The sequence below is a fragment of the Taudactylus pleione genome, unplaced genomic scaffold (genome assembly GCF_031769625.1).
Source record: "Taudactylus pleione unplaced genomic scaffold, aTauple2 ptg000749l, whole genome shotgun sequence".
NCBI classification, from domain to species: domain Eukaryota; kingdom Metazoa; phylum Chordata; class Amphibia; order Anura; family Myobatrachidae; genus Taudactylus; species Taudactylus pleione.
Genome location: NW_028285151.1, coordinates 1,876,880 through 1,901,392, shown reverse-complemented (window position 1 = coordinate 1,901,392; position 24,513 = coordinate 1,876,880). Strand labels below are relative to the sequence as shown.

Genomic DNA, 24,513 nt, shown 5'->3' with positions numbered 1-24,513 from the left:
GCTTCTCCCTGTCACCCCACCCACAGCTTCTCCCTGTCACCCACTGCCTCCACTTTCACCCTCTGCCTCCCCAGTCACCCCCTGCCTCCCCCAGGCGTCACCCTCTGCCTCCCCAGTCATCTACCTTCTCCCCAGTCACCCTCTCCCTGCTACCCCCCAAAGCTTTCACAGGGGTTATAAACTTTACATTCGCATGAATGTATAAAAAACACATGCAGGGACTAGGGCTCTGAAAGGAGCTCTTTTCCATTACAATGTGTAGTGTTTTATGCCTCCACAGTGCTATTGTGCATGCGCAGTATACTGACCACGCATGAGTGACGGCCATTCTGCGATAACTTACTGGGGTCCTGTAATCATTTTTTTTGTCAGACAGGGTCCCAAAGTACAGTATGTTATAACCCAGAGTATATTATAACCAGAATTAAAGACAAGCAACAACAACACTTATATGTTCCAATTTTTTAATAATTGAATAAGTTATACATTTATTAGAGTGCTAAAAAGTCTTAAAGTACCACTCAGACCAATATGCAAGCTTGTTTATATAAAAAAGCTAGTAATAATATTCATAAATACAGACTGTATGTAAATGTACTGAAGATCTTTTGGCTAAAGCTGTGATCTTGGAGTGATATATTTTCCTGCACACAGTAGACTTCCTGTCTGTAATTATATAGGCTTATACTGTAGTCAATCTCTCCTCAGCCTGAAATAACTGATAGTAGATAACAATATGTTGTGCTCCTTTCAATAATTAATGTAAATACCATTGTGAATATCTTCATTTCTATTGCGGAATGTTAACCTCCATATCTGTTCCATAATGCTATTAGTAACTTGTTTTTGTAGATCATTGTGTGATTTAGGTTTTGTGCAACTTCTCAGACCTCTCTGTGCTTTTCACCATTTATCTGGATGCATTTTGTTGGTAAATTAATCTAATTATTTTTCAGGTACAAACAGTGGGCCTGACTCAGCACAGGACGGAATTGCAGGGCTGCAAGTCATGGCTCCTGCATGCATTACTTTTCCGAGCTATGTCCAAGGACGCAGCATTGGATAATCTGCGATAACATCGGCCAGGTAAGTGACCCATGGGGTCACGCAAACTGGCCGCCGCAGTTACAACTAGGAGGTTAGGAAATCTTCATCAGCCGACGGAGATTCTGGCTTCTTCCCTCCTCCCCAACGCCAGCGACACGCCTCCGTTTCGGGAAACAGAGGCCGTCGCAGCCCCCTCCCGCCCACAAATGGCAGCAGACTGTCAATCACTGATAGTCTGCTGCCGCTCTGCGTGCGATCACGTAGAACCCATACTGCACATGTGCAGTACGGGTCCGGTGCCTGCGCAGATTCCCGACAATCGTGCACTGCTGAATAAGGCCCAGTGTACCCCTTAGCCAATGCAGCAGATCAGTGCTGTCTAGTTTCTTGGGTATGCAGACCGGACAGTGCGGGTGGCACAGTATGAAGGAACCATTGGTTGTCATCAACCACGCCAACAGCTGATCAGGACTGAACATCCCCTTTCTCTGTTCTTATATGGAGTCCATCTATAGCGCCTTTCAGCTCAAGTCAGCTGTACAAGAACAATACTAATGGCAGGTTGTTATTTTTTGTTTTGTTTTTTTTCTCATTTTCAAGAACTACAATTCTTTACTCATATGTACCCAATGTTTACAGATATTGGAGCAAATGTTATCTATTAAGCGGCCCATACACGGTGCGATCCGACTGAATGGTGCGATTTGGCTGCTATATCGCACCGTGTATGGGCCTGATGTAGGACTGAGCGTGCACCGTGGGGTCGTACATCACACCCCCTGATCTTACTGCAGGATCAGTTGATCAGGGGATGCGATGTGCAATCCCATGCAGCGCTAGGCGGGTGAGGGAGAGGGGAGCCGGCATATCGGGCGCGTCGGCCACCCGATCGCACAATGTGCATGGACCGCCCGATATGTCGGACGTCGGAACCCCCGTCGCCTCGCACGGTGCCATCGCACCGTGTATGGCCCGCATTAGAGAAACTTTACCAACTAGTATGATTCTTACAATCCTGCTGTGTTGACATTGTGCTTGATTTGTGTTTACAGTTATTATAAATGTAACAGAGTGTTCTGAAAGGTGTTCAGTTCTCGTAAGCAGGCAGGTTTGTTACTGGAATGGGATTGATTGTTATCAATCCAGGTAGGTTTAAGTTGACATACTGTATGTTTGTTTGGATCATTGTGTATTTATAACGTCACAGCTTTCACTTATTCAGAATCATGTGCAGGTTGTCCTGAGTTGTCATTAATTTAAGACAATAATTAAACCTTGAAAGAGCTGCATTGTGAGCTGTACAGTATATTCATGAAGGTCTGCTGGTTAAAGAAATGTGATAAAAATACATATACCTTTGTTTATGTAAATGGCATATGTATGGTGTCCCTGTACTCAAGTAAAATAGCTGATTTAATTATGGGGTACATTTTTGGAATTGCATTCATGTTTTAAAGGTAACCAAAGCTTATTTATTTAAAGGTGTAGTCTTTCCATTTTTCTGTAGACTTATTTAGATTATTTCACTTAATATAAAAATTTTACTTGATCAAAAAGGTTAACAAAAGAAAGTAATATCAGTCTGAAGAAATAAAAATGGCATTTGGAGTGTAATTGACACAAAGCAAAATTGTGACAACTGATTTCTCAATTACCTACAGGATGCTTTGTGAGTAAGGTTAGAAAGGGCAGTTGAGGCAGAGTTAATAATTATGCAATACACTCCTAATTTAAATTGATGGGAATTGCTGCTTTGTAGGGGGATACCCATATCACTATATACTTGTATTCAATGTTGTCTGTGAGAAACAAAAAAATGTTAACTCGTAAATATGTAAAACTTGTTTAAATGGAGCTCAGTTATGATTTCATTTATTATCAGTGCTTCAGTTTGCATTAGGAGCATGTGATAGGCACAACACGATAGCCATGACACCTAAAGCTGTCTGCAAAGGATGCTTTCTACTATATCAAAGACTGAGTGGTCCCATAGTTTTTGTCATACATTTATATTGTAGTGATGGCAACAAAATTGGCGTAAATTCATCCCAGGCGCCCAGAGGCAAGTTATAATTTGGTGCTACCCTCCCCCCCCAAAAAATGGAAATAAATGTGGTGCATATCTATCTATCTAATTATCTATCTATGCCGGGAAGAGGTGCCATGTATTGGGCGGCCGTGACGGTACAATCCGGGTACATATTTACAGCCCTAAGAGGGGTGAATATATTGTGGGCAATTGAGGAGGTACTCCTTTAGTGCTGGCGCCCAGCGGGAGGCGCCTCTATTGTCTCCCATAGTTCTGCCCCTGGGCAACAAGCTGAATTTTGTAAGGGAAAGATGGTGCAACAGGGGAATATGATGCATTGCAGGTTGTGGTCATGCCATTTCCCCTAATACCACACTTACTAATGTATACATAATGGTATAATCTGTAGCGCTTACATATACTGTAATATAACAGCTCACAATATCTTGATAAATAAAGGCAATATACACTACACATCCAATTACAAATCACTGGTTTATACAGTGTCCTTTCATGCACCGCCAATGCATGTGGAAAAAAAAGAAATGAATAATACAGGTTGAGTCTCCCATATCCAAATATTCCAAAATATGGAATTTTTTTAGCATGACTGAGATAGTGACACCTTTGCTTTTTGATGGTTCAGTGTACACAAACTTTGTTTAAGGCACAAAATTAATTAAAATATTGTGTAAAATTACCTTCAGGCTTTGTGTATAAGGAGTATAATGCTGGGTACACACTATACAGATATATCTGCTTATAATGGTCGTTTATCGTCCCTGCAGCCGTGGGGGGGCGGGCCGGGGGCATGTCCGCCCCCTCCCCATGGCCTCTGCTGCATATATCTGGAGATATATCTTCCATCGGCTCTGCAGCACCACAGATGTCAAATGTCTGTGAACTATGTCGTTTACAGACATATCGCTGGTACACACTGGCTGACAGACAGCAGATATATTGGCCGATCAATTGATGTCTTGATAAAGCTACCTGAAGGAAGCGTAACCGGTCAACAAAAAGGTAATAGTGCCCACAGACTGCATTCAGGTAATCCAGGTATACCTTCTTTGTCACATTGTGTGGACCTCTACCGTTTGGAGGACAGTCTTACCAAGGTCCATCAGCGTGCATCCATTACCAAGTGGCTATCACCGGCTGTAACCAGAGGCAAGTGATCCCCACGGGGAGGACCCGGTGCGAGGAGTGCCGTGATACCGCACCAGCTGCTGTAAACGGAGACACTGTGGTTCCCCAGACCTAGGAGGAGAGCCATACAGTGAAGATGCACTGCCGCCATCCTCCACAAGTTATACAGGGGGGCAGACACTAATATTGAGTGAAAGCATTTCCTCTGGATCCCATTCACTTAAGCTAAAGGAATCTCAGTTTGTGCTTTTTCAACTTGCCGGTGAGCATTGCACACTATGGGCATATTCAATTGGGTGCGAGGTTTAGCGAGGTAAAAACCTCGTGCCCAATTTAATATTACCACGGGTATGCACGCTCCTGATACCCGCGGTATCCAATTTTAAAAAAAGTGGTCACAGGGTTTTCAGCTCTGAAAACCCTGTGCAGCGTAAATATAAAAATCTGCATTTAACTGCCCGGGGGTCTCTGGTGGTCTCCGTGGCTCCCGGTGGCCTCCCGTCTATCTTCTCACTGGAGAGGGGGCTGCTGGGAGGGGCAAAGGCTGCTGGGAGATGTAGTCTCCCAGCGCCCATTCCGGAGGGGCCACGCTGACACTGGGGGACATACACCGGGGGTCACACACTCATGCACACACACACTCACTCATACACACTCACCACTGCTACTGAAGTCCAGGTCCCGACGCTGGGTGAAGAAGACAGCACTTCAGACGGTGAGTAATTACTGACTAATTAAACTAATTGGAAACTTCCAATTGCTTAATTAGTCCCCAGGGGGGTACCGCCGGGGTGCCAGAGCAAATCCCGGTGATTTTACCTAAAATTAACGATTTTATTAAAAAATCACACTTGCTCTGGAGGTGCAAGAGAAAAAACCTCCCGGCACATAAAAAAAGAAAAAATCTTCAACTATTTGAATAGCAAAAACCCGCACCTGCAGGAAAAACCTCGCAGGTGCAGGTTTTTCGCACCCAACTGAATATGCCCCTATATGTACGCAACTAAACTGTACAGGAGACTGTGATTAATTGTAATTCATTAGTGAGGACCGATTGAAGTCCAATTTTATACATGTATGTTTTACTATGTGGTAGATTTGTTATATCTCGTGTGTCAAAATTGCTAACTTTGAACTTTGAATATGTATATTAAATTTGTTACATTTTACTAAGAGAAGCCTTGTCTAAATATTTTGTTTCAAAGTCAAGTGGATATTATATTGTATTGTATTTTTGGTAAGCTTCACTCTGAAGCGCAATACAACAATCTTTTGGGTTTATTTGGTTTACAATGCTGGGTACACACTATACAGATATATCTGTAGATGATGGTCGTTCATACACACTGAACGGCCATCATCTGCGGTCAGGGGGGGGCAGGTCGGGGGCGTGTCCATCCCCACCCCGTGGCCTATGCTGCATATATCTGGAGATATATCTTCCATCGGCTCTGCAGACATATCACTGGTACACACTGCAGCAGATATATTGGCTGATCAATTGATCGGCCAATATATCTGTCAGTGTGTACCAGCTTAAGAAACATAAATTCATTTCATGTATGTACAAAAACTTTGTTTGAGCCACAAAATTTTTGAAAATATTGTATACAACTACCTTCAGGCTGTGTGCATAAGGTGTATATAAAACATAAATGCATTCTGTGTTTAGATTTGGGTCCTATTCCCAAGATATTTCCCTATGGTATGCAAATATTCCAAAATACAGAATATTCCGATATCCAAAATACCCCTGGTCCCAAGCATTTTGGATACGGGAGACTCAACCTGTATAGTATAGTATTTTGTTTAAGCAGGGAAATCACATATGTTTAAACCATCACAAATACTCTACCAGAGTCAACATGCACTGTATATTGTATGTAGTTACTTTGTCTACATTTACAAAGTCATAAGTGAAATAATGTCAACACCTGATTTTAGGGTTAGACTGCATGTAGAGTTAGGGTTAGATTAGAGTTAGTTCTAGGATTAGGCTAAGGCTGAGTACACACTTTGATGTGTGTTGTGTGTACCAAGCGGCCCGACATATCGGGCAGCCGGTACACATTACACGATTCGTTACCCGCCCGATATATCAGACATCGTCTCAATTCACCTGCCTGGTGTCGGCAGCTGGGTCATTCCCTTGGCCCTACATGCAGGCCAACAGAATGACCAAAATGGACGACCTGCGGGAGCGCACATGGTCGTCCATGGCGTGTACACATTTGCCAATGATGATGATATAGGTCGCCCGATCCGCCGAAACGGGTGACATATTGTCTATTATGTACTCACTTCAAAAATGTATGGGAAATTCCACTGTTGACATGCTGACTATCAACATTCACAGTGTTGACATTGTGAATGTCGACAAGTGACACATTAACATTGTGTACATAGCGACATTCTGAATGTCAACATTCCAGATGTCAAGAAAACAATAGCACTTTATACACCTACACTTCATTTAACCATAGCCAGTATTCCCACCAGCTTGCTTTTTGATTTTCTTGAATTTTCATATTGAAATTCTAGAGTATTATTTAGTGTTTTTCATAAACAATACTGTAATGATCGCTATTGCAATGCGATCTGGGCATGACATTACCACCCATGATCACATTGCAATATGCGATCATAGCGTCCAGATGTATTATCTGACATATGAAGGAACACGGGCTCCGAAAGAAGCCCAACCCTGCGATGTGCCCTGAGAGCTACCAGACTGCACATGCACGCCCGCCTTTGCCACTGTCTAATTATGCGTGGTGTAGCCCATAGGCTACAGCGGCTAAGGCCATGTTTAGATGGCAGTAGCTGTGGGGGCCAATATTCGGAATGCAGTGCATTCCGGATGTTGGTAAATTTGGCAGCATCGCATCCCCCATAGAAACCTTTGAGGGATACGGGAATGGAAGGATCACAGTAGGTATCGGTACCTGCTGTAGTCCTTCCTTAATACATCCGGGGGAAACTTAATATTTGAGGTTAACCCTCAAATATACAATGATAAATGGGCCATCTACAGAAAAAAGTGAGGCAGTCCTTATGCTTGATGCCTGTTTGAACATCAATGAAGTAATTGCAAGCACAGGGGGGAGAACTGTAATATTATTCCTACTTACTGCCTCTCTTTTTTGCACCCTGCAGTATTGTCCCCCTGGCAGGGGCCCCTGCCTTTTCCCACTCTCTGTCTTCAGTCCCAGCAATAATTTTTCCCTGCCTGCAATAATCTACCCCCAGCTTCTTTCCACTCCCTATAATAATTTTCCCCATCTCTCTCTGTTCTCTGTAACAATCTTTCCCCTACATCACTAAGGGCTCTATTTATCAACATTATTTTTACTAAAATAAAGTGAAAAAGGGTGTTTTCACACCCTTTTCACATTATTTTAGTATCACCTATAGTTATTACAGGGAAATTGGAGTAGAATTCGTAAAATTCTACTCCAAGCCCTAAGTATCACTTATTTTTAGTAAAGCAGATCGCATTTCCCATAACTGTAATGGGAAATGTGATCTGACCATAGTTACTAAAAATAAATGTGAAAAAATACCGGGGAAAGCCCTGTGATAATAACGCCACCTGGAGGTGGCGTTATCCAGGGTCTCGGTTACTGGACTCCTGGCCTGCTCTAACGGGGAGAGCAGAGCCGGGAGTCAGTCCCTGTAATCAGCTGTGTGGTCTAAACAGACCGCAAGCTGATTACTGTAAAAAAAAAGAGAAAAAAAATCGGAAAAAAAAAAATTACTTACCTGACTCCAGGGACCGGTGATCGGGCCTCCAGTGATGACTCCCCTCTGGTCAGCTGGTCTCCCACAGTGCCCTTCTGCCCGGTCATCAGGTGATCGGGCCCCAGTGCAGTATGGGAGATCACCTGACCGGAGGAATGGAGAACATCACCGGAGGCTTGGAACATGCAGGTAAGTGTAAGTAAGGGAGAGGGGGGTCGCGGGGGTTCCGAGATCGCGGGGGGCGGGGCTTAGCGCTGGTGGGGGTAGCAGCGGCGATCGGTCGGTGCATGCGCGGGCACTTAATCACGGTATTTTTTGCGAAGATACCGTTATAAGGCTCCGAAGGGGATTAGCAGGGACAGAGCTTTATCGCAAGCTCTGTCCCTACAAGGGATTTGTAGTAAATTCCTGTGATATTGCCTGAATTCGCAATGCGAATTCACTCGGTAATATCACACTACAATCTGCATTACCAATGCAGATTGTAGTAAATAGAGCCCTAAGGGCCTGATTCAGCTTTGGAAATAGTGTGAGAATTAGCACTTAAGCTGGGTATACATGTCGCGATAAAATGCATGTCACACCGACAGACATTTTATCTGGCAGCCTGCCAGCCGCAGATGTCCACGGCATACACTTTGAGATTTCTCACAGTGTATTTGCCCGACATCTGCGCTCCGCCCCCGGGGGAGGAGACATTTCCCTGTTCCTTCCATGGGAAGGAACACAGGAAATGTCGGTCTGTCGGCCGTGGCTAGGCATACACTGCCCGACAATCCGGAATGCCCGACTGAACAATATTTAACCGCAAACACGCTACAATGATCGGGGCGATCCGTGGATATCGGGCGGATCGCCCCGATAATTGTAGCGTGTATGGCCAGCTTTAGCTGATCATCTTGGTGAAACCATGCTGCACTGCAGGTGGGGCAGATTTAAAAGGAGAGATTTAGATTTGGGAGGGAGGTGTCCAAACTGACATCTAAAGTGCAGTGTAATACTAAAGCTGTGCAGTATTTGTGGGCTACATGCAAAAGCAGCCAGTATTTACCCTGAATGCAAAAAAATGAATGTATTACACCCCTTGCACTGCACTATGGTTTGTCCCGGTTCACAGCTGAATCAGGCCCTAAAAGCTCCCTGCAATACACCTCCCCTTGCCTATCTCTGTTCACTTTAATATTTTTCTCCATGTTTCTGTAACTCTGGCCCTGATTCAAAGCCGGACGCTCTGACAGAGCGCTCACTCTGAATCAGGGCCGGCCTTCTTGTTTTTTAGAGTGGCCTCCTGGCTGCTCGCAAACTGTGAGTGACCACCCACAGCTATAGCGAGCGGCCAGGAAGATGGTCACAATGGTCAAGACCATCGCGACCATCGGGCTTGCGACGAGACCCTTGTGGTAGGGTCTCTTTGCCACAAGCCCCAGAGAGATTTCGGGTCTCACAAAGCCGAAATCTCTCCCACTGACCTCACTGGTGAAGTCAGTGTGGCCGCCCCCAAACGGAGGCGTTCACATGGGAACGCCTCCGTTTGGGCAGCCACTCCCCTGGCCCGCCCACCAAAGGGGGCGTGCTGTCACTCAACATCGACAGCACACCCCCTTTGGTACGAGACCAAGGGCGACGGTTTGCCCGTCACTATCCGGGTCTCTCTCTGTCTCTCTCTCTCGTCCCCAATGCCTATCTGTACTGCTTGCATTAATGTTCCCCATGCCTCTCTGTACTCCCTACATTAATGTTCCCCATGCCTCTCTGTACTCCCTACATTAATGTTCCCCATGCCTCTCTGTAATCCCTACATTAATGTTCCCCATGCCTCTCTGTACTCCCTACATTAATATTCCCCATGCCACTCTACTCCCTACATTAATGTTCCCCATGCCTCTCTGTACTCCCTACATTAATGTTCCCCATGCCTCTCTGTACTCCCTACATTAATGTTCCCAATGCCTCTCTGTACTCCCTACATTAATGTTCCCCATGCCTCTCTGTACTCCCTACATTAATGTTCCCCATGCCTCTCTGTACTCCCTACATTAATGTTCCCCATGCCTCTCTGTACTCCTTACATTAATGTTCCCCATGCCTCTCTGTACTCCTTACATTAATATTCCCAATGCCCCCCCCTCTCTCTATCTGCTTCCTGCATTAATGTTCCCAAATGCCTATCTCTACTCCCTACATTAGTGTTCCCCATGCCTCTCTGTATTCCTTTCATTAATGCTCCCCTTGCTTCTCTCTCTTTCACTTTCTCTGCATTAATGTTCTCTAATGCCTATCTCTGCTCCCTGCATTAGTGTACTTTTCCCCATGCCTCTCTGTACTCCCTGCATAAAAGTCCCTAATGTCTGTCTCTGCTCCTGCATTAGTATTTCCCATGTTTCACTGTATTCGTTGTATTAATATTCCCCATGTCTCTCTCTCTCTCTCTCTCTCTGCTCCATGCATTAGTGTTCCCTATGCCTCTCTGTACTCCTGCATAAAAGTCCCAAATGTCTATCTCTACTCCTTGCATTAGTGTGCCCCGTGTCTCTCTGTATTCGTTGTATTAATATTCCCCATGTCTCTCTCTTTCTCTCTGCTCCATGCATTAGTGTTCCTCATGTCTCTCTGTACTCCTGCATAAAAGTCCCTAATGTCTATCTCTACTCCTGCATTAGTGTGCCCCGTGTCTCTCTATAATGCCTAATGCCTGCATTAATGTTCCCCATGCCTCTCTTTGCTATTTGCAATAAACCTCTCCTGCCTTTTCCTCTCCCTGAAAAAGTCAGAAACAAAAATGATGTTATGAACCTCTCACCATTGTGAACAGATATAGGATTAGTAAAGTGATGGTAGAAAACTAGAGCAGTCTGTTAAGCAATGCTACCAGAACAGAACCACAGGCTCACACAGTCATCAAGCTAGCAGAAACTGCTTAGAGACCAAACATATATATTTGAGTAATGCATTTTTAGCTGACAGTGACTGATAATTTTATAAATGTTAATAGTAATTATACACATTAGTGCTTTCTAACCACATAGCAAGCACTGATGTTAAATAAATTCACTGAAGTGCTAAAAGTCATGGGATAGCAGTAAGTAAAGGTAATGGTAGGTGGTGCCACCATACTGATATGTCTTAGAAATGCCCAGACCCACATCAGTTGTAATCTGACATCTCGTGAGTCAGTTTGAACACCGGCTAGGCTGCTCATGGCAAGGCGACATGACTTATCAGAGTTTGAACGGGGCATGATAGTGGGTGCCCGACAAAAAGGTACATTCCATTTCCGAAGTTGTATGGGCATTCAACATTCCTCAATCTACGGTGTCACGTGTGTACCAGGAATTCCTCATGGAAGGCCTTACCACCCACAGTGGACAGTGCAGTGGCCGACAACGGGTGCCTAATGTTTGTGACCAGCGGTGTCTGGCCAGAATTGTCCATGGTGACAGATAAGCGACACTGGCTCATATCATATCCACATTCAATGAAGGAAGTACCAGACACATATCCAGCAGGTCAGTGCAGCGTTCTTTAGCTTTCATGGGATATGAGAGGAGAAGACACACCAGAGTGCCCCTGTTAACACTATGACACCGGACATAGGGCCTGATTCAGAGCCGGACGCTATTTGCGCTCGCTCGTTCAGAAAAAAGGGGTGGCTATTCAAATCAACCGTTCGCTCTTTGCGGTCTGTTCACGCCTCTAGTTCTGAACGAGCGAACAAAACTTGCGGTCGTTTTTTGGAAAACTACGCCCTCTGGCCGCTCGCATCCTACGTCATGTCCGCTATTTATTAGATTAATCGAGTACATCGACCAGCGTATGAACTGCTCGCTATTCTTGTGGTTGGTTTTTCCTACCGCAATCATGCGAGCAGTTCTGACTATAAAATAACCCAGTGACTTGGTCAATGACGCTGCTGTATTAATTATGCACACCCATAAAACGCCCGTTTTGACCTTTAAGCACGCCTGCGTTCGGATCTCCACTCCCCGTTTTCAAGCACCTTCCCCTGTTACCACCCACATACGCCTCCTCCTGTCACTCAAAATAGCAGGCATTCGCTATTTAGCGAACAAACGATTTTCGGCCGCACTGACTGGTTCGCGCATGCGTATTACGATCCGTACGCATGCGCAGTTGTGCAAACATCGCTCGGAACGAACGAGCGGCCGCTTACGAGTGGCTCTGAATCAGGCCCATAGCACCTTACCTGGGCTTGTGAAGTAGCTAATTGGACCCTGGAGGACTGGCAACATGTGGCGTGGTCCGATGAGTCATGGTTTCAGTTCTTTCAGACTGAATGTAGGGTGTGGCGTGGACCCATCAGGTCATGGATCCCAGTTGTCAACGAGGCACCGTGCAGGCTGGTGGTGGTTCCATAATGATGTGGGATGTGTTTACGTGCCATGGGGTGGGACGCTGGTCCGCCTGAACACTTCATTGACCGGTAACTGTTAAGTTGCATTGCTAGATGACAACATGCAGACCTTCATGAACTTCATGTACCCTCACAAAGATGGAATATTCCAGGAGTATAATGCACCATGCCTCCAATTGGTTCAAAGAGCATTCTGGAGATCCTCAACGAATGGTGCGGGCATCACGTTTGCCTGACATGAACTCGTGAGCATTTATGGGACGTAGTGGAGAGGTCCATTCGCATCCAAGATCCTGCACCTACAAATATCAGGGAGCTGTGGGAAGCTATCCAGACAGCATGGGTCAACATTTCTCCAGAGGTCTCCTGTCCACTTGTGAAATCGATGCCTTGTCGAGTTACTGCACTTTGCCGGGCTAGAGGGGGTCCTACACTATACTAAGCAACTATCCCATGACTTTTGGCACTTCAGTGTAAATATGCTAGATGTTATCTACATATTTAAATATCAACACATATTTTACTCTATTTTATAATTCCTAAATTAGTTATAAAATAACTGATAGTTTCAAAAACCGTGATTGTAATCAGAGGTGCACAACCTTTCTCAACCTGTTTATGTCACACATGCAGTATAATATACAGGGAGCAGCCTCTTGTGGGTCCCAGAAGAATGCATCAGTGACATTTGGGGTCACAGCACATTGGCACTTTGTCACCTGGGGTTCCAGCTAAAGAAGGCTGAGCACCGCATTTGCTTTTAAAATGTGAATCATTAGCAAATGTGGGAATGGTTAATAGCAAACCAAAGGGTTTGTAACCTGTTCATTTGGACCCATAAAATGATCCCCAATTGTTTAGTTTTGCAAATTGATTATTACATTTTTTTATATAAACAAATTAATATTTTGAATGTAATATTTTGTACATATATTTAACGCTGAAATAATAATGTTTTGATTAAAAATGTATTGTAGACATCTGTAAGGTAACTACAGTAACTATACAGAAACTTATCATTAATTCAAAGCTTAACAACTACCTCTCTTACTCTGGCATCAGGTTCAGAAGCTAAGAGACCCTATGATAGAGAATAAACGATTCGGGAAAAGGCTCTCTGAAATAAAAAGTAAAAATGACTATACCCTATTTTTGTTGCCAGGGGACTAATACAAAATTAATATATTGTTAACCTGCAATGTAAATCACATCAGGAGACATGATTTTGTCGTCCTAGTGTGTATTATTATTTTAAGTGTTAACACAGTGTTTGATAGTGTTTTACAATGCTGGCAGTAGGTTAGCACATGACAGGAGGTATTCGTACAGGATTTTGACTCTTAACACCCCTCTTCCAACCTTTCGATTCAAAATAAGAAGAAATCACAAGCTCCTTCTTTCAGGCCAGTAGGCACCAGGCGGGTGGCAGATGGCAAGTTTTTGTGCGTTGCTTGTCTGCTGTCATTCAGCTAGATTAATGCAGGGTCTGTGTAGAGGGGAATGAAGAGGGGGAGGAAAATGAAAAAGAGAAACAATTAACCTAAAAAGAAAACAATGGAGACACGTGTCAGTCGGCTCTAGCCGTTTGTGGGACACAATGGGCAATCATCTTTCAATAACAGAACCAACTGTTGCAAAGCAGCCCGGCCTGCCCAGCTTTCAAATTATTTTGTTTGATCTAGTTTGTTTATGATTCAGCCAATGGGAGAGCTGGAATAAAAGGTCAGCTGGATGTACTTTCCCCTCAACTACCATCGTTCAACCAGCACAACTGCAAAGGGATATTATGGGCATGAATGGCAAACCTTTGCCACAAAAGCTTATACAGAGCAGACTAATCAAAACAGTTCACTCTGCAGATGTCAGTTTTAATAAATTTATTGCATCTTCATATCTATTATTAATGTTTTTCTGCATATTTTAATTTAAATGAATATATTTATGAGAAAGGTGTCATATATATATATTTGTGTGTGTGTGTATATATATATATATATATATATATATATACACACGTATCATAGATTGGTCAGTGCCTTCCCAGAATAGACGTACAAACAGACAAATGGAGGCAGCACTCGGGTACAGTACATATAGGAACAGAGGGCCTTATTTAGTAGCTTACGCAATGGCGATTACACATGTAGATCGAGCGATTGCTTGCCATTGCGCATGTGTATAAGCTGCACTGCACGAGCCCAGTGATCGCATTGCGATTATGAATGATCATAGGAATCCATCGCACAGTGAGTGACGGGCTGTCAGCGTGTGAGGATGGTGATGGGGAGTGGTCATAAAAACGCAGACGTGTCTGCCCGTTTGAATGACGTTTCATGGCCGTTCATAAATTAGCCACTGCGATTACCTACGCAGCATGAGAGCTCTCTGCGTGCGAGGAGACTTGCAGTGCTTGCATCTGGTCAGACTTGTTGTAAATGCTGAATGACTGCCCGATGTACATCAGTGGTACCGATGTTTATGCAGAAGAGCGACATTGGATGGCTATGAGAAGGCAGCAGTGGGCGTCTTTATGTCGGTTGTTTGGCATTAACTGCGATCCATAGATGATTGCATTTGCAATTGCATTTGTGTACGCTGCTGAATGAAGCCCAGAGAGCATTGATTGCCAATGTTTCAGGCCCTTATGAAAGATTACATTATGAAACATTGTGAAACACTGCTCTCTGTGAGTCTTACAGTATCTAGTCAGAGACCAATGTTGGCATCATGCAACCTGACTTTATTGTCATCTATCATAGAACTGTTTTTTTTGTGGGCTTTTTTATGAATGTGGTTAAATTCCATTGGAATCATCATCATGTCTTTGCTTACCTGTGATCTTACTGCTTACAGGCTTGTGACTTCCGACCCTTCCCAAATGCGAGAAGATGATCTTCCGAATGACTTACAGTCTCTGTCATGGCTGACCTCTGTGGATGTGCCCAGGTTACAGCAAATGACTAGTGTTAGGATGGAGTACACTATTCCCTCACAGAACTCAGTCATCCAGCAGCCAGGTAAGAAGAATATTTTCTTATAGATACAGTGTTACAGTCTATGTAGACTTTATTAGCCTGTGGTAGAATGATTATTAATTGTCACGTGTTATATTTTATCATAACTAGGTCAGATATCTAATACCATATCTGGACAAATGATTCATATACCAACAAGCATGCAACAAGGCATTCTGGATCTTAACACAATGAATTCACATGGATCTAATGTAAGTGGTAAGGGTATAGATAAATTAGGCATACAGACATTTACTGGTAGCAACAAAATGATCAACTCATTGTTGTGTTGTTTTTTCTTTAACTGTAGGTTAGCCAGTACAGTATGAGTGGGCATCTGTCTCCTAGCCTTCAGTCCCAGCAGTCTATGTATCAGTCTCATACCCAGCAAATGTATGCATTATCTCAGGGACCTCAGCAGGTAAGATGCTCCACCTGTTATTGTCTGCCATGCTTGTAAGTTTTAGGTCACTGTGCTCTGGTACATTAAATATGCAGATTTACTTGTCCTCACATTAAAAGTTATTTATTCAAAAAGTTTTGTATGAGGTAAAAATAAATGGTTAATGTGATGTCTTACTTATACTTTATATTCTTCTTTTTCTGCAGTGTCCTGCTGGGCTATTTGGTAATACCTACAGAGCACAGCCTCCATACTCTCAGGCACGCTTGGCAGTTCATCCTACGCAGGACATGCACCCGAAGAACTACCCTAAACCTATCTATTCATACAGGTGAATGTTTCATTGCTGCACTGATTCAAATATTCTAAGTGTCTGCAACCATCAGCACCATCTCACTTATCTATCTACCACAATTTGTTTCTCTGGAACAGCTGCCTTATTGCCATGGCCTTAAAAAACAGCAAGACTGGCAGTCTACCTGTGAGTGAGATCTACAGCTTCATGAAGGAACATTTCCCATACTTCAAGGTAAGAGAAACGTGTTCTGTGATAATTTACATGTATGGTTTTAGGTGCGTCTTGTGAGCTTACATAGCTTTAAAGACTTTATTACAATATTATCTGGCATGTATTTATCTGCCCACATGTAAACCCCACCGGGTAGCTAAAATGAAGGTTGGTGCGTGTATGTAGCATTACCGCTAAAATGTTAGCATTTTTATACGTGTGTGTTTTCATAAACATGGAATTTAATGGAGACAATAATCAAGTGCTTCATTAAGTGTATACCGTATTTATTGTATATTATATTCTGTGTTTTGGATATATTATTTTATTCATGGCTGTTAAATGTAGTAAAGCAGGTGAAGTTTACACAATACTTCAAGCTGATGAAGTCGTAAGAAATGGTTGAACAACAAATTCAGCACTATTTGGTAGTCTTTTGAATTACGTAATACATATAGGGTCTGATTCAGATGTGTATGCTAATACAATCGCGGATCACAATTGTAAAAATATGCTAACGACTCATAGAGACGGCCACTGAAAGCATCTCACATCCGTCACTCAAGCACAAATCCAGAAACATCGAACGCAGATCAGGCGGCCATCAGCCTTCTAAAAAAGTCTAAGCTGCTGCAGGCACAGCAGGTCTCCAGACACGCAGAGGGCTCCCCTGCTGCAAGCAATTTATGGACGCCCAGAAAACAGTGTTTAAATGGTCCGACAACTGCATTTTTTGTAGCCCCCCCCCTTCCCCCCGTTACCTCCCTCAAATGTTGACTACCTGTCACTCAATTTGCGAATGAATCCTCTGTGTGAGCGTATTTACAATACAATAGCTGCACATGTGCAGTGCGGCTTATGCTGGGTACACACTGACAGATATATTGGCCGATCAATTGATCGGCCAATATATCTGCTGCACGTCAGCCAGTGTGTACTAGCGTTATGTCTGTGAACGGCGCCGTTCACAAACATATCACATTGGCTGTGCTGCACACCTGATGGACATGCTGTATATGCCTGCAGACATATCTGTCCATCGGCAGGTGTGTACGAGCAGTCTGCAGACCACCCGTACACACACAGTGGCAGCCGCGGGGAGGGGGACGGCACAACCCCCAGTGCTGGGACCCGCTGCAGCATGCAGATGATGGTTGGTCAGTGTGTATGCCATCATCTGCAGATATATCGCTTAGGTGTGTACCCACCATTACACGCTTGGGCAATGGCTAGTAATTTGCCTAAACATCGGCATTTGTGTACAAATCTGAATCAGGCCCTTAGGCATAGTTTATTACTAACAAGCAAGTTACTGCACACACAGATTGCAGTCATTAATGATTGTTTTTTCTTTCCTGGAAGATAAAAATCAGATTAGATAACATAGTTTAAGGTCCATAGAGTCTCACACATACAGTCTGAATTATCCAGTTTGGTTAATGAAATTATTACATGTGGAGCCATCGTTAGGTCATATGCACAATTATTTTATGTTTGAAAAATAAAGTCATTTATGTGAATATTGCACTCATCTTACATTTTGTATTGTATCTGATGGGGACCTATTGCTTTAATATATTTCCATATTAGCTGTTGTTATACTGAACAGACAATAAAGTAATTTGGCTAAAGGACTATTCAGTATTGGTATGATCTGTGTATCTTCAGACAGCACCAGATGGCTGGAAGAACTCAGTCCGACACAATCTGTCCCTGAACAAATGCTTTGAAAAGGTGGAGAACAAGTTGAGTGGGTCATCACGCAAAGGATGTCTGTGGGCATTAAACCCTGCAAAGATCGAAAAGATGGAAGAGGAGATGCAGAAGTGGAAGCGGAAAGATCTGCCAGCTATTCGCAGGAGCATGGCTAATCCAGGTAAGGAAATACATATCTGCTGACCTGGCTTATAATGGTATGAGGTATTCTAATCTTGCTCATACTCAGGACCCCTAGACCAGGAGGTGTTAATAGCTGTCTGATCCCTAAGCTTCATCTCTCTTTATCCAGGTATCTTTAAATTCATCCTTTGACCCAAATCTTCTCAAAATTATCTTCTTTTGTAGATGAACTTGATAAACTGATTATGGACAGACCTGAAAACTGCAAAGCTCCAAGTAAACTGGCAACCTCAGATTCTACAACAATGCCAACTTTTGGGAGTGTCCCAGGAAGAGTGCCTATCTCCCAACTGCAGCCACACCCCGTCATGACCTTGTCTTTACAGTCAATACCATTACACCATCAAATTCAGACTCAGGCCCGGATTGCATCAAGCTCCCCTGCTCCAGCCCAAAGCCCTCCTCTCCACGTGCTTCCAGAAATGACCCAAAGCCCACTGCACCAGCATATTATAGGCAGGACAGCCTCTGACTTTCTCAGCCTTACCTCAGACATGAGCACAGAAGTGGATTCCCTTGACCCTAGCATCATGGATTTTGCTCTACAAGGTAGGATGTAAATCTGAAAAAAGGGTTGTAGACAGACATGAGAACTCATATTAATAAGGCATAATCTCAGTTTATAATGGCACTTCTTCACACTATGGGGCCTATTCATCAACACTAAAATAACGTTTTTAAGGACATTTTCCTTAAATAACGTTATTTTGGTATTCATGAACAGACTTAACACAGGAGATATCACAGATATCTCCTTGCTAAGTCCCCCTGCGTCAATTTCCACACTCCCCATACATTAGTATGGGGATGTGGAAATTATGGTATTCATCAAATTCCCAAAATTATCAATTTTCGGAATTTGATGCAGTTACTATTCGCCACTGTGAGGTGGCGAATAGCAGAATCCACTTACCTGTATCAGCGTGTGCAGGTCCCCCGACGAGTCCCTCCGGCGCTCTGCTCCGTCCTCAGGCTCCGGAGGCTGGTCTGTCATGTGTGCTCCCCAGCAGAGCACAAGAAAGTTTAGAAAAAGAAAAAAAAAAATTTTTTATTTTTCTAATCTGTCATGTGGTCTGCAGGGAAACCACATGACAGACCAGCAGGACGGAGCCGGAGGCTGCTGCGCGGACAGGTAAGTCGGGGGGGGGGGGAAGGTGAGCGGAGGGGGGAGGGGTCGGGGGGGGTACGAAACTTACCGCATCTGTAGGCAGTGCTGCGCATGCGCTGGTTTTACAGATGTAACAGCGCATGCGCAGCACTGTTTCCAGATGCGATAAGGTAGTGTAGTGAGGGAAAAGGATCTATTTCCCGACAAGCTGTCATCGCAAAAATGACAGCTTTTCGGAATAGATACTTATGGAGAGGTGGAATGATGAATTCCACCTATAATTAGCTAGAACTCCATGAGAGTTCTAAAGCTAATTATCTCCATTGAATTTTTACGCTTAATGAATAGGCCCCTTAATGCTTATGAGCTCAGGTTCTATATGCTAGAATGCAAGCTATGAGATATGATAAGTGCAGGGAGATCAGACACAATGGGTCTGATTCAGCTTTGGGAATAGAGTAAGATAGAGCAAGTAACTGTGAACCTGGACAAATCATGTTGCAATACAAGGGGTGCAAATACATACATTCTTTTTGCATGTAGGGTAAATACTGGCTGCTTTTGCATGTAGCCTACAAATGCTGGACAGCTTTATTTTTACACTGCAATTTAAATTTCAGTTTGGATACGTCCTCCCAAATCTAATCTCTCTGAACATTTTCCCAACCCTGAATCAGGCCCAATTTTAAGAAATACTCTGCAAGCTGTACAACATTTTGTAATACCATCTCTACTGCACATCATCAACCAGTGTATTCAGAATTGGAAGATTTAAGGGTAATCCCACAAACAGCCAGTAGTGTGTCTGCAGTGTTCCTGATAAAGTAGGGGTAAACTGAAACCTCCAAATATAGAACATACCACTGTGCTAAGAGTGAACTGGGAGCCTGCCTGCTAATGGCAAATATAAGCAGTCAGGCCAGGAGTGGATAGTAAGGGGTACAATCTATGTGCTATACACATGGAGGTGCTTTAGTCCTCTGCACCTCTGATTTGTCTATACATTTTCAAAAGTATGGCGTAAACCCTAATGTCCATTTTTTTCTATTTATATCATTATGTAAATTTAAATGTCTTGGAAAACTGTATTTTCAGTTAACACATTGAAAATGATCATGTGTAAATTTGATATCCATTCATATATTGCTTGTATGTTTATGACACTCTGTAAACCAAAATTTTACATTTCTTTTTTTTTCAAGGTAATATCTGGGAAGACATGAAGGATGAAAGTTTCAATCTTGATACATTTGCAGCCTTCAGCAATTCCCCCCTCCAGCTGTCAGACTGTGATTTGGGCTCCATTGGCCTAACACAAGTGTCTAGTAGCAGTGACCATTCCTTTACAGACTTCCAGGTCACCAGCTTATATACCACATATGCCAATATGGACAATGTGACAACTTCCCAGTGTGTGACAGGAGCAGCCAATAAACCTATAGCTTTGTTATAGGTCTACTCCAGACCACATAGGCACAGAACCAAAACTGCAAGGACCAGAAGTGATCCCATTCTACGTTTTGCTTATACTTTCTCTTATAGCATTCCTGCTGTTTTATGTAATGAGGACGTGTAGTGTATGGAATGTAGAGAAATCCTGTCTTCTTCTTTTTTCATTTTGGGAACAATTTTCTTTGCCATGACAAGAACATACTAAAACTGATGTTGTTTCTGATCACCATCTAGCGGCCATACTCAGCACCCAGACTTCCAATGTGAATATTAAACCTACACTGAACTTGAACAAGTTAAATGTTGCCAGTTAAACTGATGGAACTATGATTTCAATAGCACTATAATTCATCTGATTGTTTTCGTTTTCATTTGTGTACAAATACATTGCAGAGCAATCAAGAGTCATACCTGGCAGAGACAGATGCGATATCATGGGACAATACCACAGCCACCACTACAAGAATTATGTGTCAAATTTCAATATTTATCGGTCATTTGTAATTCATAACCCTGTAATAGTTGGGACATCTGGGATTACTGTCAAGTATAAGATGTGACTGCCTCTTAGCTGTATTTCTTTTTTTGATTGCATTCCAATAGACATGCATTAGTCATCAAACCCAACCTAGCAGACCTCAATAGTAACTGTAATTACACATCTTCTCAGAGGGCATTATTGTTACAAAACAGCAAGGTTTGCACAGTTTATTTACTTAAACTTTCTCTCTTTTTGTTCATTGCTTCCTAATTCAAGGGCATTTAATGTCAAAGAAGAGGGTTATTATTATGTAGTCACTGATAGGGCCTTCTTTGTAGTCTGAATCAGTACTACATACGCATATACATATCTCCCAGCAGTTAAAGCAGGATATAACACCTCTAATTGTCTATATAATGGAAAATAGCTGGTATAATTCATTTGTATCAGTTTGATTTTAAAATGAAAAATGTAAAATTATTTTTTATAAAATCACTATTTTCAGATCCATGGTTTTTGTGGAATTGACATAGAAATCTGCAATACAATGATCCGATGATCCATCTTCACTTACCAAGTGCTGCTCTCAAAGTATTTTAACTAAAGACAGCAAATGATTGCGCACAAATGTTAATGGGAGCAGCAAGAGTAAATCATATATATATATATATATTGTGTATATATACTGAATATATATATATATATATATATAGTTCAGCCAGTATCCCAGCACACTCCTTCCCAAAAGTCATAAGTGCGGCGGTGCCAGCTTCCAAAACAATATATATCTCCAATGGCGGCACTCAGCGGTCTATACGTCCAGTAATAAAGAAAAAGCACACCAGTGATGTTAGCAATGTTTCAGGCTTAAATCGCTCGTAGTCAGGCTACAAAACATTTATTATTATTTTATTACCAGTTATTTATATAGCGCACACATATTCCGCAGCGCTTTTACAGAGAATATTCGGCCATTCACATCAGTCCCTGCCCCAGTGGAGCTTACAATCTATGGGCCTGATTCAGAGCCGGTCGCTATTTGCGCTCGCTCGTCCAGAAAATAGGGGTGGCTATTCAAATGAACCGTTCGCTGTTTGCGGTCTGTTCACGCCTCTAGGTCTGAACGAGCGAACAAAACTTGCGGTCGTTTTTTGGGAAACTACGCCCCCTGTCCGCTCGCATCCTACATCATGTCCGCTATTTATTAGATTAATCGAGTACATCGAACAGGGTATGAACTGCTCGCTATTCTTGTGGTTGGTTTTTGCTACCACAATTTTGCGAGCAGTTCTGGCTATAAAATAACCCAGTGACGTGGTCAATGACGCTGCTGTTTTAAATATGCACACCCATAAAACGCCCGTTTTGACCTTTAAGCACGCCTGCGATCGGATCTCCACTCCCCGTTTTCAAGCACCTTCCCCTGTTACCACCCACAAACGCCTCATCCTGTCACTCAAATTAGCAGGCATTCGCTATTTTGCGAGCACATGAATTTCGGCCGCACTGACTGGTTCGCGCATGCGTATAACGATCCGTACGCATGCGCAGTTGGGCAAACATCGCTCGGAACGAACGAGCTGCCACTTACGAGTGGCTCTGAATCAGGCCCTATATTCCCTACCACATGCACACGCACATACACACAATAGGGGTAATTTTGTTAGGAGCCAATTAACCTACCAGTATATTTTTGGAGTGTGGGAGGAAACCGGAGAACCCGGAGGAAACCCACGCAAGCACAGGGAGAATATACAAACTCCACACAGTTAGGGCCGTAGTGGGTATCGAACCAACGACCTCAGTGCTGTGAGGCAGTAATGCTACCATTACACCATCTGTGCTGCCCTAAAAATATATATATATATATATATATACAGATGTAACGCCAGCACTCCACACAAAAACTGTGGCACTCACAGGTCCTTTAAATGAAGACTTCAAACAATACTGTATCAGAGTATATATATATATATATAAACAACAGTGCTCCGGCACCCTCCATAGTCAAAATCGTAGTAAGGAGAAAATTAGCGGCTCTCGGAGTCTTTAGTGAATACATATGCTTGGAACAAATATATAAGCTTAGCTAAAGACTCTGACTGCCACCGATTTTCTCCTTACTATATATATATATATATACACACACACACAAATTAAGAAACAAAGTCTTAATATTTTGATCATTGTTTTTTATAAGTTATATGTGCAAAAATCTATTAAGTCCTGGTTAACTTTGCCTGAATCTTCTTACACTGACCTGTTTTGTATTAATTTCTAAATCACTGTACAAAATGTATTTACCAACCGTTTAGCCTCATTTGCTGGTTAGTAGAGTAGGATGTGTTTTTACATTTTTTTTTATATAAATGTAATAATATTGTACTAGGCAGTATTATATGTAAATTTATTTATATTTATTCATTTGAACATGACTGTAAATTAAGCAGTTTATTATTTCTGTGAAGTGTCTTGGTTATTTTTTTTTATGTTTAGTAAAGACCTCATAGGGGCTAAGCCAAATGGTTATAGCTTGTATTATTGCTTCTGTTATAGAAAATAATGCAATTATCTTTTACACATAATCAGCATCCATAGCTACTGTTCATGTGGTAGCTAGAAAAGTTTTAGTAAATGCTTCTGCTACTGTTCATGCTTTTACTATTGTTCTTTTTTATGTGTATGATTGCAACATGACAATATTTATTAGAAAATACCTTTCAAAATATTTCCTCCTAGACTGTCCTCCGATTGTCCCAGCCGACAACCTTATACTTGCCCTAAAGATGTCATACAAAGCTATTTGACATCTGACACTTATGACACTGGGCCTGATTCAGCAATTATCGCTATTCTGCTTATACACACACACCGAAGTTGCTAATATCAGCGGTGATATGAAAATGTTTGCATTCATCGCAGCCTGACATAAGGACGCCCACTTCCCCTTATTCACATGCGTAACATTTAGCAGAATAGCAAAACAATCGGTAACATCGGACCCATACGCACAGTTAAGGCAGGTCAGACCTCACTCAGGAATTGCTTATTTCTGCACACGCTATGAGTCCTCACACTGAGTATGGCTGCGCAGTGGCTAATTTATGCACGCCGTTGAAACGCACTGGTACGCCTGAATTAGCACAGCCACCCCCGGTCACCACCCCCTGTTAATCACTCTGCCATGGGTATGCGTAGCCTCTGCGATCGCAGTCCCCATCGCATCGGCCGGTTCTCGCACGCGCACTGCACGGAGTACGCATGAGCAGTGCAAATTAATTGTCTGATTGCGTGCGTATAAGCAACTGCG

General features: G+C 42.9%; 1 protein-coding gene across 1 annotated transcript in view; it reads left to right on the top strand.

Annotated features, from left to right (window-relative positions):
* Positions 1 to 23,777, top strand: part of FOXN4 (forkhead box N4) — a 30,834-nt gene extending 7,057 nt beyond the window's left edge. The window contains exons 3-10 of the mRNA XM_088457233.1: positions 15,192 to 15,355; positions 15,464 to 15,564; positions 15,663 to 15,773; positions 15,962 to 16,086; positions 16,188 to 16,284; positions 17,932 to 18,139; positions 18,328 to 18,711; positions 20,473 to 23,777. Of these exons, the coding sequence (XP_088313359.1) occupies positions 15,192 to 15,355; positions 15,464 to 15,564; positions 15,663 to 15,773; positions 15,962 to 16,086; positions 16,188 to 16,284; positions 17,932 to 18,139; positions 18,328 to 18,711; positions 20,473 to 20,723 (1,441 nt within the window). The 3' untranslated portion in view covers positions 20,724 to 23,777. The remainder of the gene's footprint in view (positions 1 to 15,191; positions 15,356 to 15,463; positions 15,565 to 15,662; positions 15,774 to 15,961; positions 16,087 to 16,187; positions 16,285 to 17,931; positions 18,140 to 18,327; positions 18,712 to 20,472) is intronic.
* Positions 23,778 to 24,513: the final 736 nt, after the last annotated feature.